The following is a 14,080-nucleotide window of genomic DNA, read 5'->3' as shown; positions in this document are numbered from 1 at the left end:
GGATGCAGAAGATGGACCGTCTATAAATGGGTGATACTGGGAGCTCTCTGTCTCACCCTACTGCTAAAACACAGTGATGGATATGGAATAATTGGGGTCAACCGTACCCCAGAGACCCTTCAGAATGGTCCCAATGGGGCCTGTGCGGAGCCTCCTGCAGGATGTAGCCTCTGGATCTAGAACAGACTTGCCCATGCACACATGTACGTCAGGTGTACACAGGAAGATTTGCCTGAGGCCACACATTGTATAATGATGGAAACTGAGGCGCAGTCAGACTAAATGACTTCCCTCATTAGGTTGCAGTGCCAGGCACTTGTTCCCTTTTGTAAATGGAGGACTTGATAGAAGTCTGATCCACCAAGCTCATTGTTAGTCTCAATTTGTCGCTGTTGAGGCACTGTCGACTTTAGTGGATCCCTGGGTGTCAGTGAACGCCCTGCAGCCTTTTTTTTTTTTTTTTTTTTTAATCCAGGTCTGTCCTCCTACGTGACGTTGGGTAATTCTCGTCTCTTTTTAAGACTCGGTTTCTTCATCCAGGACCTGGGGGTGGAGCGGCCAGGGAGCAGCATCAGAAAACAGAGCCAAGAAACACACACCTACCTCCTAGCCTCCGCAAACAGCAGGCACCGAGCCCGGAGGAGGGGCGAGGCATATACGAAGGAGCGCGGACCCCAGGAGCCATTGGAGAAACTGTGCTTGGGGTGAGCCTTGAGCGGGGCCGGGCTTGAGTTCTCTGGTCCAAGCTGGGACCCGGGCAGTACTGAGCTTCTCGGCTAAGTCATTTAGGACCCGGGCAGTACTGAGCTTCTCGGCTAAGTCATTTAAACTGGCTGGGGCGGGAGTCCCGGCACCAAGACAGCCAAAGCTCCTCAGCGGTGGGGCTCGCTGCGGCGCGTAGTTTAGAATTCCTGGTGTAGCCGGAACCTAAGATGCCAGGGGGCGTGGTTCGGTGAGGGGCGTGGTTTAGAGTAGGGAACTTTGTTTTAGAGCCCAACCCGCCCCGCAGCCGACACGTCCGGGGAGTTCCAAACGGAGAGGGGCGTGGCTAATTGGAGGGAGGGGCTGGGGCTAGAGATGCCGTCGCCGTCGTTGGGCGGGTCCTATAGGGAGGAGGCGGGGCTTAGGGCCCGGCCTGCAGGCGGCGGTCACCGGTTAGGGCCTGGCGGCGGACAGCCGAGGACAGCGGGGCGGCGCCGTGTCCTCCGCCATGACAGGTGGGCGCAGGGCCAGGTGGGCGACGGGAGCCGAGTGACACGGGCATAGCGGCGCGCGGTGGCGGGGTGTCCCGGGCTCTCCGCGGCTGGCCCGGGGCGACAGGGGTCTCGGGTGCGGAGTGGGGGGCAGTCGAGGTCCAAGGAGGCAGAGCAGCAGGTGAGCGTCCTCGCTGCACCGACTGCACCTGCGGAGCGGGTGGTGCCTCGGGGCGGGATGGATCTGAGAGAGAGAAATGGTGTTCATCGCCAGCCTGAGACTCTAGAGCGACATTTGCACTCATCCCCGCGTAGGCGACACCCGCGCTGCGAACTTGGACAGCAAGAGGTACCAAAGAGACGCCCATGCTTCCCGCTTGCTGGGGGGTCGGGGAGTGTTTGAAACCCCAGCCATATCTCTTACTCTAGACGGGTCTAGGGAATTCAGAGTCGATAACTGGATCTCTGTTCTCCAGGCTTGGTAGCCCAAGCCCAACCCTTTGCCCTGGGGACTCGCCCACTTTATTCCTGATCCCAGCGGGACACAGTGACATTGCTGTGCTGAGTTTTCCCTGCAAAAGAATGCCAGGAGGATGTTAGCGAAGGACCTCTGCTGACAGAGAGCCTGGGAAAATGTGGAGGCTTCCAGAGGCCACACTTTGTTTCTGGGAGTCTCACTCTTAATTCACTCTTATGTTTGATGTGGCAGAGGTCACCAGGGATGTCCCAGAGAGTTGGGGTAGTCACAGAAGTAACCGGAGTCAGCATTGGTGGTGCACAAAAATAAGACCTCATGGCTACACCCTGGTGACTTCCAGAACTGGCTAGAGGAGACCCCAGCTACCACTCTTTCCCCTTTGTCATCCCTTCAGGTCCTTCTTGTTTGAGGCTGCAATTTCTGGGTTACTGACTATGCGCGGAGCCCTGCTTGAGTCCCTAATATGCTCGCTTGTGTGGGGACGTCAGAGATATTATCATGCCTGTGGTAGGAATAGGGAGATAAAATCTTAGGTTGGGTAAGTGACCCCAGACCACTCCGTGGCCAGTGGTAGCAGAATGGGAGCCCTGGCCTCAGCTTTCATGCCTGGGGCCTGCCCTGCCTTTGGCTTCCCAGATCCTCTAGGAAGTTCCTCAGGATGTGTGGGACAGATCTCAGCTGTGTTGGTCTCCAAGGGCCCATTGCAGAGACAGGATGCCAGTGGAGAATGAGGCGTCCCACCTCCAGGACACCAGGCAGTGTGGGTGGGGAGGGCGCGTGGGCTTTAACTGGGAGGACACAGCCAGGCTCTGACTGTGGCAAAGATGCTCTTTTCTCCCTGCCATCTACTTGCTGGTGGTTTTGATACTTCTCACCACCCTTACTTTTTTCTGGTAGGAGATGGAGACTGAAAAAAGAAGCCTGAGGGAGTTGGATGGGCAGTCCTGAGGCCACAGGTCCATTCTTCCTGGCTCAGTGCCCTAGTGTGTAGCTGTGAGGGGGGTCTGCTGTCATCCCCCCCCCATCTGTCTCTCTGCCTCCCTCTCTCTGTCTGTCTCCCCCTCCCCTCTGTGGATGTGTTGGTGGCTATAGAACACTGAAGGTTGTGTCTTCACAGAATAGGTAGTGTCCTATGGACTGAGTGATCTTAGCCAAACCAAGTACTATAACAAGAACTCCTGGGAGAGATTCAGAGGGGAGTTGATGCCCACCTTCCAGACCCCAGGAGAGTGACTGGTGAATTCTTGGAAGGGGGCAGAACAAGCAGGCATGAATCAGCAAGGTCTTCTCAGCTTACTGCATGGGTCGTGACTCTGTGGCTGTGAGCTGCAGACAGAAGGTTAGCCAGGTGCTTCAGCACCCCAAGTGCCAGGTGCGGACTTAGGTCCGGGCTGCAGAAGGTCAAGATGGGGTGATAGGGCTGTGCTCCTGGTACCAGCTGGCAGGGAGGGAGAGGCTCATGGATTCTGCACAGTGATCCATCTCCCTTTATCTAGTGAAGACATTCCTGGCCTTGTTTACCAGAGCCTGGTATCCAGGCAGGGTCTTGCCTGAGTCTCCCTGATACCCAGTGGCTGCCTGTATGTGGTTTGCAAGCAGAGCTTAGAGCCACAGGAAGCACAGGAAGTAGACTGCTCTGAAGCTGCTGGCCTCAGCCCTGGGCTGGGCCACCCGTGGCAGGTGACTCAGGGCTCCTGTGAGTCATGGCTTCTGGGCAGCAGAGGCCCATCTTGGCTAGCGGCTCTCAGGGTAGGAGGAGGGCACTATGAGGCATTGGCCACTGTCCACCAGCAGACCCCGCCTTTGCACCTTGGACTGTAGCCCACTCATTCGAGAGCTGTTCAGTGAGTCCCTACTGTGTGTGCAGCCCTGTACACACTGGCACAACGTGAAGAGAGCCCAACTGGGCCTGCTCCTGTCTGGAAGAGAGCAGACCTTTGAAATCACAGTGATCCAAATGTTGATGACAGAAACAGACTGTCATCACCAGGCAGCCCCATTGTGGCTATGTTGCCTCCAGGCTGATGGCAGTCTTATAACCTTACTGTGCCTTCATTTTCCTTCCTGAAAGTGGGGCCGTTGCAGAGCTGGTGGGAGGATGGAGGTTATTATAAATAGAACCACAAAATGTCGGACCCGTGGACTGCTCTGTGAGTTGGCTCAGTGTTCATCTGAACTCTCTAATGAGATGCTACAGGCACTGGAGCACCTGGCAATGTGGCAGGTCACTGGGTGCCCCTGGGCTGTTGGTAAGTGTGTCTTCTACACGCACTGTCAGGGGCTGGGCCAGTATTCTCAGTCCCCAGCTGCCATGATGAGGTGATGCTGATGACCTCACATGGGGATGGGATAGCTGAAGAGCCTAAGTGTGGGCCTTGGGGGAGCAATGGCTTTCAACCAGGACAGCCCTAACCCGATTCTCTGAGAGTAGATTCCTGGGCCAACAATGTGTGTATCGGGTCTTTGGTGGATGCACTCCCACTGTTACACTGTGAGCTCCTGAAAGACATCCCCAAGCTCCTGGCATAGGGTGGGCGCACTGATAGGCTGTGCCCACCTGGGTTGAGCAGGATTATCACCTTCTGCAGTGGGAGAGTGCAGGCATCAGCAGACAGACCATCCGAGAGGAGGTAGCAGGGGAACTAAGATGTGAGGAAGGTAGCCTGTTCATTACATACCCAGGCATGAAGGTAGAGACAGCGCCCAGTTTTCCTGACATGGTGACCCTATTCCATAAAAACCCAACCTCCCTAATCCAGTTGCAAGCAGATACACTGGATTTTAGATTTATTTTCTGCCTATGAATATTTTGCATGCATGGATGTATGTGCAGCACATGTGTGCCTGGTGCCAAGAAAGTCAGAAGAAGCTATCAGATGCCCAGGAAATGGAGCTATAGCCCATTGTGAGCCACCATGTTCTCCCTAGAGCTACAGGGGCTCGTAACTACTGAGCCACCTCTCTAGCCCCTGCACTTGCTTTTGCTGTTGTTGTTATTGTTGTTTGTTTGTTTCCAGACAAGGTTTCTCTGTTTGTCTATCTGGACTCACTTCATAGACCAAGCTAGCCTTGAACTCACAGAGATCTGTGTGCCTCTTCCTCCCTAGTACTGGCATTAAAGGCATAAGCCACCACCGCCCAGCTCTGCACTTGCTTTTTCTTTTTCTTTCTTTTCTTTTCTTTTTTCTTTTTTTTTTTTTTTTTTTTTTTTTTTTGAGACAGGTTTTCTCTGTGTAGCCATGGCTGTCCTGGACTCACTTTGTAGACCAGGCTGGCCTTGAACTCACAGCCATCCGCCTACCTCTGCCTCTGGAGTGCTGGGCTTAAAGATGTGCATCACCATGCCCGGCCCTCTGCACTTGCTTTTAAAGAACACCTGCATACACTATGACAAATACCTGCACCTGTGCAAGTATTAGCAAGGCAGCACCTGGATGGTCGTGTGACTCAGAGAGATCCTTTGGGCTTTTTCTCAAATAGTCTATCCCAACTCAGGCTTGCTCTGCTTTTCCATGACTCCCTCCTCATGCTCCAGATTTTCCACACACATCAACAGTGGGATTTTCCAAATAAGTTTACTTTACTTATTTGATTTCATTTGTATTGCTCCAAAGTCTTTCCTTGTTGTCCCTGATGCCTCAGTTTCTCCAATAGCTAGGACTACGGGTATATACTGGCCGCTCTGGCTTTGTTGGGAGGACAGCTGACTGAGGATTGAGCAAATGGACCATCCTTCCTCCCTCACATCCTTACCGTTCTCTATCTATTTGTTATTATTCGCCGAAGCCCAGACTCCGCGTTGGCATTCCCGCCTTGTGTTGGACATTCTGTGGGCTTTGACAAATGCTTTCTGCCACCACACAGAATAGCTTCACTGCCTAAAACTCCCGTGTGCCCTGCTTACTCATCCTTCCCTCCCTCCATCCTCATGCCTGGCAAGCACTGCTCTTATTTTCTGCAGTGTGGCGTAATTAGAGCCATAAGTTGTGGGCTTTTTTTTTTTTTTTTTAGTTTTTAAAATTTATTATTTATACAATATTCTGCCTCCATGTGTGCCTGCATGCCAGTAGAGGGGACCAGATCTTGTTATACGTGGTTTTGGTTGTGAGCCACCATGTGGTTGGTGGGAATTGAACTCAGGACCTTTGGAAGAACAGACAATGTTCTTAATCTCTGAGCCATCTCTCCACCCCCGAGTTGAGGGGCTTTTCAGACAAGCCCTTTCACTTAGTAATGTGGGTTTAAAGCTCCTCCATACTGTTCCTTGTTGCTCGTTAGTTTATCTTTTGCAGTGCTGAAGACTGACCCCAAGACCTGTGTGTGCCAGGCAAGCTCTCTACCGTTGAATTGTATCCTCACAATTTTTTATTTTGACATAGGGCCTCACTAAGTTGCCCAAGCAGGCATTGAAGTTGGAGTAAGCTTCTGTCTCAGGATAGATTATCTTTACTCACCCATCTTGTGGTGTGTGTGTGTGTGTGTGTGTGTGTGTGAGAGAGAGAGAGAGAGAGAGAGAGAGAGAGAGAGAGGGGGGGGGGGGGGGGGGAGAGAGCACTCGTATCACAAACACATACAGAAGTCCATCGTCTTCACCTTCTACTTTTTTCCCCTTCTAAGACAGGGTTTCTCTGTGTGGCCTTGCCTGACCTGGACTCACTGTAGACTAGGCTGGCCTCGAACTCACAGAGATCTGCCTGCCTCTGCCTCTGCTGGGATTAAAGCAGGATGCCACCATGCCCGGCTACTTTCTCCCTTTTTAAAGACAGAGTCTCTTCTGTTCACTGCTATGTGTGACAGGCTAGATGCCCCATGAGCTGCTGGTGATTCCCCTGTCTCCACCATAGCTTTTGAGGCAGGGTCCCAAGAGTTCCCCAGTTCAGCTAGACCCTCCTGTCTAGTGAGCTCAAGGGATTTGCCTGTCCCCACTTCCTCAGTGCTGGAATTACAGGTATATGCCCACACTCCCAGGTTTATTTGAATTCTTAGGAATTTAACCCCGGTCCCCATATTTGTGCACAGCTCCAAGCCCAACTGAGCCATCTTCTTCATGGCCTCTTTTGTTTGTCTCATTTTTGGTTGTTTGGTCTCACATTATTTAGCCTAGAATTCATACTCCTCCTGCCTCAACATTCCGTAATACTAAAACTACAACTGCACATCACCATGCCTGCCATCCTGTTGTCATTCCTGATGTTAGTAATTGGACTCATTTTTGTCAGTCAAGCTAAATGTCCATTTAATTCTTGACCTTTCCGTGAATAAACTGTGGTTTTGTGGATGTTTCCCTTCTATAAATGTTCTCTTCTCTCAATGATCTTCACCCTAATCTGCTATCCCCTTCTTCTGTTGGCTTTTGTTTGACTTTCCTAGTTGTTCTCCCTACTGCCCTTCCGACTTGGTGCCTTTTTAAAGGTTGGTGGGGTGTAGTGTTAGACCACTAATTTTAGCTTCTTTTTGAGGCAAGGTTTCACTATGTACCATGTAATTCCAGTTAGCCCAAGCTCTCTAGGTAGATTAAGGTGGCCTCAAGCCCATAGAAACCCACCGCTTCTGCCTGCAGAGTGGTTGGGTTAAAGCATGTACCACCCCTGGCCCAAGCTTGCTCTTTTAAATGGGGGGACGCTTTTAAGGGGACATGTGGATGTCCCTTTCTCCCTCCCAGAGATATGCTTGCTCCGCCCCTTGCGTTTTGGTGTGTTTGTTTCTCATTTGTCTCAAAGCTGTTTTCAATTTGTTTTGTGGTTTCATTTTGACCTATTAATTGTTTAATTCCCACAGATGCGTGAACTCTGGTGGTATTGGTCTCATGTCACATGATCAGAAAAGAGCCTCTGTTTTAAATGCTTTTGAATATATTAAGACTTTCTGTGTGGCCTAGGATCTGCTTGTTTTGTGACCTAGAGTACGGGTGGTGTTTTCTGTGCGTGACTTTGAGGTACAGTTTACAGTATTGTTCAAGTCTTCCATTTCCTTATTGATCTTTTATCTGTTTGTCTGGTCTATTGTTTAAAGTGGTGGTTAATGTCTGTGAATGTTACAGAGCTGCCTGTTTCTCCCTTCATGTCCACCAATATTTCCTCATATTTGGGCCTGTGATACTTGGTAGATATGTGTTTACAACTGTTATATATTCCTGATGAATTAACCTTTTATTAACATATTTTTTAATCTCTTGTACCAGTTTTGACATAAAGTCTATTTTGTCTAATACTAATACACCCATTCCTGCTCTGTTTTGGTTTCTCTTTACAATCAAGTGTGTCCAACCTGTACCTATGCACCACATATGGGTGGACGTGACTGAGGACAGCTATGAATGTGGCCCAACACAGAATCATAAACTTACTTAAAGCATTATGAGATTGTTTTTGAACATAATGTTTGTGCATGACAACTTCCCATATCAAATGTCAAAAGGTTGGACACGCCTAAGTCAAATGTCGTTTTTCCTCCTTTCACTTTCAGCCTATTTGTGTCTTAGCCCTTTACTGAGCATCTTGTCAGTATTTAGTTGGATCATATATTCTTAAGGCCATTCTACCAATCTTTGCCTTTTGAGTAGAAAGTTTAACCTATTTATATTTAAAGTAATTGTTGAAAATAAAGATTTATCTCTGCTATTTGTGTTTTGTAGATGTTTTAACCTTTTCAGACATTGTTTCTACCTTTACTGACTTCTTTTGTATTCAGTTAAATTTTTTTGTGGTAACATTTGATTCTCTTATTTATTTTGTGTATGTTTTATAGCTATCTTCTTTGTGGTTAACATGAAAGTTGCAGGTGCACCCTCCAGAGAGACTGTTGCCCTTCCATCAGGTGTGACCCTGCAGTGGTCAGCACTAAGGGTGCCATCTTTGGTCCCTCGTGAGGCTGTGCTGGCTCACCCTCTTGCCAACCCCATGTGTTCTAGATCAGACCTACTGTGACCGGCTGGTACAGGACACACCTTTCCTGACAGGACAGGGTCGCCTGAGTGAGCAACAGGTGGACAGGATCATCCTCCAGTTGAACCGCTACTACCCACAAGTCCTTACCAACAAGGAGGCAGAAAAGGTGCTGAGGGGTGAGCTGGGCCAGGGCACCTCTTGGGCACCTCCCCTCTCTGAGCTAGGAGAATCGGCACAGGCCCTGAGTTGCTTTTCCCAGGAATGGCACAGCAGGCACTTTAGGACCTCACAGCAGCCACCTAGACTTGGGCTGAATCTGTGGATTCAGATCATCAGCTCTTTATGCCTCAGTCCCTTCCAGAATTTTCAGGAGGTGATACATAGTGTCTTCATTAGGGCTACTGTTGCTGTGATAAAACACCTTTTGGGGAGGAACAGTTTTATTTGACTTATGTTTCCACATTCAGGAAAGGCAGGAACCTGGTGGTAGGAGCTGCTGCAGAGGCCATGGAGGGGTGCTGCTTACAGGCTTGCTCCTCATGGCCTGCTCAGCCTGCTTTCTTATGGAACCCAGGACCACCAGCCCAGGGATGGCACCACCCACCATGGGCTGGGCCCTCCCACATTAATGCTCTACAGGTTGGTTTACAGCCTAATCTTACTGGGCATTTTCTCAAATGTGGTTCCCTTCTCTCAGATGACTCTAACCTGTGTCAAGTTGATATAAAATTAGCCATTAGAACGTGACAACACATAACAACATAAAAAGAATAGTGGGGCGTGGGATGGCGAGGAAGGAGGGATCACAAATCTGAACCTGGAGCTGGGCATATGGCTAGGTTGGTAAAACGCTTTCTGTGTGAACATGAGGACTTGAATTTGGATCCTCAAACCTGTAACCCCAGCAGACATAGAGATGGGTAGATAGAGGCCAGGGGCTTGCTGGCCAAAACGGGGAATGCCAGGTTCAGTGCGAGACTCTGTCTCAAAAAAGTAAGTTGTATCTGATATCAACCTCTGGCCTCTGCATACACCCACATGGGTGAGCGCACACACACACACACACACACACACATCCCACCTACTGTCTGGATCTACTGTCAGCCTGGGACCACAAAGTAAGTGATGACTCACTGCTTTTTCCTCCTCTTCATTCTTCATGTGTTTATAAGGCCAAAAGGCCCACCCTGTACTAAGTGAGCAGTGGAGGCTGACCCCACCCACATCCAAGCCTGCTCTGCCCTGCTAGGCAGGCTACAGGGGAGCTGGTCCCACTGGGAGCCTGAGCACCCCATTTGTGAAGCACGCAGGCCATCCCACTTGGTCCGGGGACTGGGCTGTGGCCTGGCCCCCCTGAGCCAAGTAAATAGCTGCCAAGAACACGCTTTCTGGACCATTCCTGGTTCTTATCCACATCCCTACAAATAGTTGAACTCGTCACCCCATTTTATCGAGTGGACTCCCAAGGCCTTGGTCCTCAGGCCTCACAGCTGCAGACACCATAACAGCTCTGCTGGTTATAGAATTTCAGATGTCATCCTTCGGCTTTGTGTCACAAGGGCTAATTCTGTCTAATCTCTCCAGGCCTGAAGATGGGGACCCTGAGAAGGAAGCCCCAGGTTTGGGGGAGAAGGGATGAGAGTTGGGACTGGCTCTTCCCAAATTTCAGCACATGTTTCTGACAGTGTCACCAAGACTGGAGGAACAGGATAGGACAGTGAGTGCCAGAGACCCATTAGACCTTTGGGGGTCCATTCCATACCCTGCTCCTGTTCACCCCTTTTGGGTAACCACAGATGATTTCCTTTCTGGGAGGTTGTCTCAAGGCAGGCAAAGTTGGGCAAGGAGAGAAGCCAGGTGAACTTGGGTCGTCTGTCAACTCAAACATTACAGTGTGAATCACACAGGGATTTTTAAAGGCTCGAATTCGTCTCATTGTAGTACAAGAGCTTCAGACTTTTATACCCAAAAGGGGGAGAAGCCCTTCTCACAGCCCTGCAGGCTCCTGTTATCTCTGGTCAATTTTCAGCTATAGCCACCAGGGGGCAGCACCAGAGCACAGCCTCCTGGTTTGGGCTGGGTGCCAAGTGGTCTGTCCACTGACCTTCCCAACCACATAGGAAGAAACTGTTCTTAACTAGTTTTTGAGTTGCTAGACTCAGTGTTCCTACAAGCTGAAAAGGAATAGCAGCTGTCACGTGTCCCTTCTCTGTAGCAACCTCAGCACTTGGGATTCTTGTCTTATTACAAAAACAACCCCAGAGGCCACATGGGGAGAAACTACACAAGTCTCATCACTTAGGATGATATCCCCCACACCTTGCTTTCTTGATGACCTCTCCCAGTCCGTTGAACTGACAACACAAGTATTAGCCAAGACTTAGCCTGCAAGTAACTGTTCCAGGGTTGGGTGCCACAGGGGTGGTATGAGGCATTGTGAAGGTTCTGAATCAGCCTGTGGCACTGAGGCTGGGGTCCTGAGCACCTGCCTCTCCGCTGCCCCCTCCAGCCTACCCCCTTTCTTCTGCCCCCAGTTCCGGAACCCCAAGGCATCCCTGCGTGTGCGGCTCTGTGACCTCCTGAGCCACCTACAGCAGCGTGGGGAGCGGCACTGTCAGGAATTCTACCGAGCACTGTACATCCATGCCCAGCCCCTCCACAGCCACCTGCCCAGCCGCTGCACTCCTCGTAAGTCCCACCCCCATATTCCTACCTGCAGCATTCCATGCTCACCTGCCACAGCCTGGGCATCGCTCCCTTCCCCATCCCTCCTCCACGATCACCCAGGGAGAATAGCACAGGCTGACATGCCAGTCTGTCTCTCCCCTCTCTTTTCTCTGACATTCCCCTCCCCATGCCAGTTTTCACTGGAAGTCGCTGTTCCTCGTATTAGGTCTGCCTTCCCTTGTTTACTATGGCTGCGTCTTCGTCTTCAAGTTTATAGCAGCTTCATTCTCACCTCTCTGTGCTGCTCCTTCGGCCATCTCAGCAGAGTTAGCAAGCCTACAGTAGACCGACCCCAAGTCTGTGTCTGCCTTTTGTATCCTCTAGTCTATTCATGTGGGGGATTTTACAGCGCATCCCTGGGTGTAGGTGTGGGTGGTAGGTGAGAGACAAGGTGATCTCAAAGCCCCAGGTAATATGTAGGTCCCAAAGGTGTGAGGGAGTGGGGCAGGTCACTGGAGCTGCTAGGAACGGGATGTTCAAGGAAGGCCAGGATGCCCTGCTCAGTTCCAAAGTTCTCTGCTTGGGGGCCTGAGGGGAGAGTGCTGCTGCTCCAGACTAGAAAGATGGGGTGACTCTGCCCATGAGTTCAGCTGGGACTCTAGACTAGCTCTCTGATCTCAAAGAGTCTTTTCCCAGACCTCACATGACACAGTGTGGACACTTGAGGACAGAGTGAACAGGCTCCCCCCTCTCATCTCTACTCTAAGCAGGTCACTGGGTCCTTTAGAACCCAGCTGGAGCCAAACCACATCTCTACTGGAAGTAAAGCACCTTTTGTGGTTCCCAGGTGCCCCGGGGCCTGTATGGCACACCATCTGCCTGCTAACCTCCTGGGGAAGTCTGGGGAAAAGCTCCGGCCTGCTGCGTCTGTTGTGGCAGCCCCTACAGTGCCAGCAGCTGGCTCTTGATAGTGTGTATTTGTCCTGCATTTGATGACTTGTGGCAAAGGGGGTACTGGCCTACTCCACACCTGTGATGTCACAGAAACTGGGCCAAAGACAACCCAAAGTTATGCCATGCCTCTGGAAAGCTGACTTCACTACATCACCAGCTAGGCCTGCTGAGGGTACCCAGGACAGTGGCCATGAAGAAATATGAGGGAGCCTGTCACCTTCAGGAGGCAAAGGCTGCCTTGAGTTTCCCTGGGGGACAACCCCACTCTCAGCTCAGCCCTCCACTAACCATCCTTTGTAATTTTGTTTCCAGAGAACTCAGATTGCAGAGAACTGGACTGGGTCAGCGAGAGCCGCGAGCTGAGTGACAGGGGTAACGGCCCCGCCACCTCCTCTCTCTTTTTCCCTTTCCCTCAGGGCTCTGTCTGTGTCCAGGGGCTTCTCCATCCCACACTGGGCTTTCTTTTAGGGGACAGGTCCCTCTTAGTGCTCACGAGCTGGTACAGGCCACTCACGCTTCTTTCTCCCCAGGACCCATGAGCTTCCTGGCAGGCCTAGGCTTGGCAGCCGGCCTGGCGCTCCTCCTCTACTGCTGCCCGCCAGGTGAGTACAGGCTGCCCCCAAGCCCCTACGCAGACATGGGAATTGGAGGGTGACAGTGTAGCAGGAAGCCAGCAGAATTGAAAGTCAGAGAGCCCTTCCTGTGGGGAGACCTTAGAGGCTTTACAAGCTTAACTCCATGGAAGCCAGCAGTTTGCAGCCAGCCTTGCCTGCTCTACCTCCCCTGTCCTGTGGTGCCTGAGTTTGTCATGTGGGAAGGCCTTTGGGGATAAGGCCAGGTATAGGCTTATATAGCCTTGTACTGAGGGTCATGGGCTCTGGGGTCATAGCCTGTTCTGGTCCTTGAACCCAAATGCGAAGACCATGTGTGAGTAGCGGGTAAGGGAGGAGCCATTGGGCAGCCTGCTTCACCTCAGAGGAGCTGGGACAGAGTTCCCCTTCATGGCTTCTCCTTGGATTGCTATTTCTCTCCCCGTTGTCTTCCAGACCCCAAAGTGCTGCCTGGGACCCGTCGCATCCTTGCCTTCTCACCCGTCATCATTGACAGGCATGTCAGCCGCTACCTGCTGGCCTTCCTGGCAGATGACCTCAGAGGGCTCTGATGAACCCAGACCCTGGGCCTTACCTGCCACTTAACCAAAGAATCCCCTGGCCACACACGGGGAGCCTGTACTTCTTTTTCTAAATACTTATTTTTCATTATTTATAATTTCTATGAGAATACATCACCTTTGCTCTACAGGGTGCTTAATATTAAATGTCCAAGCTCTCTGCCTGTGTCATGTCTTCTTGAGTTGAGGGTGTGTTTGTGTGTGTGTGTGTCTGTCTGTCTGTCTGTCTCTGACTCTTTGTGTGTCTCTTGTACACGTATCAGTGTGTGTGTGTCTGTGTCAATATGTATATGTCAGTGTGTGTGTGTCTCTCGGCGTGTCTCTGTCCGTGTGTTAGTTAATGTTTTAACAATGACTGCTCACCTAGGACTGGCCTAGGTGCTCTTGGCTTTGAGTCTAGCCTTGTCCCAGGCACATCCTTTTTGAGCTACCCCCGCCATTCCATTCCCTTTTTCTTTTTCTTTTTTTTTTTTCTTCCCTTTTTTTTTTGGTTTTTCGAGACAGGGTTTCTCTGTGTAGCCTTGGCCATCCTGGACTCACTTTGTAGACCAGGCTGGCCTCGAACTCACAGCGATCTGCCTGCCTCTGCCTCCCAAGTGCTGGGATTAAAGGCGTGCGCCACCACACCCTGCCTCCATTCCCTTTTTCTTTAGACAACCGTCATCTTCTGAAGATAGGCCACACCATCCCCACCCCCTTTACCATACACCCCACACAACCCCACCCTGGT

The 14,080-nt window shown here is 51.1% G+C and overlaps 1 protein-coding gene across 2 annotated transcripts; it reads left to right on the top strand.

Annotated features, from left to right (window-relative positions):
- The first annotated feature begins 1,104 nt into the window (after positions 1–1,104).
- On the top strand, positions 1,105–13,393 carry Card19 (caspase recruitment domain family member 19). Of its 2 annotated transcripts, XM_051171010.1 has the most exons (6): positions 1,105–1,217; positions 8,582–8,724; positions 11,093–11,246; positions 12,492–12,551; positions 12,710–12,781; positions 13,226–13,393. In XM_051171010.1, exons 1-6 carry the CDS (start codon positions 1,211–1,213, stop codon positions 13,339–13,341), a joined length of 552 nt encoding a protein of 183 aa, XP_051026967.1. In that variant the 5' UTR covers positions 1,105–1,210; the 3' UTR covers positions 13,342–13,393. The 2 variants fall into 2 exon arrangements, with proteins under 2 accessions (XP_051026967.1, XP_051026975.1); XM_051171018.1 differs by lacking the exon at positions 12,492–12,551.
- The last annotated feature ends 687 nt before the right edge of the window (positions 13,394–14,080 follow it).

The sequence above is a fragment of the Acomys russatus genome, chromosome 3 (genome assembly GCF_903995435.1).
Source record: "Acomys russatus chromosome 3, mAcoRus1.1, whole genome shotgun sequence".
NCBI classification, from domain to species: Eukaryota; Metazoa; Chordata; class Mammalia; order Rodentia; family Muridae; genus Acomys; species Acomys russatus.
The sequence above is the reverse complement of the archived record's forward strand: the minus strand, read 5'-3'. Positions and strand labels throughout refer to the sequence as shown.

Coding starts and splice junctions, on each gene's coding strand:
- Card19 (XM_051171010.1), top strand. Junction 11,247..12,491: donor GCCCAGCCGCTGCACTCCTC/GTAAGTCCCACC, acceptor TTTTGTTTCCAG/AGAACTCAGATTGCAGAGAA. Junction 12,782..13,225: donor CCTCTACTGCTGCCCGCCAG/GTGAGTACAGGC, acceptor GTTGTCTTCCAG/ACCCCAAAGTGCTGCCTGGG.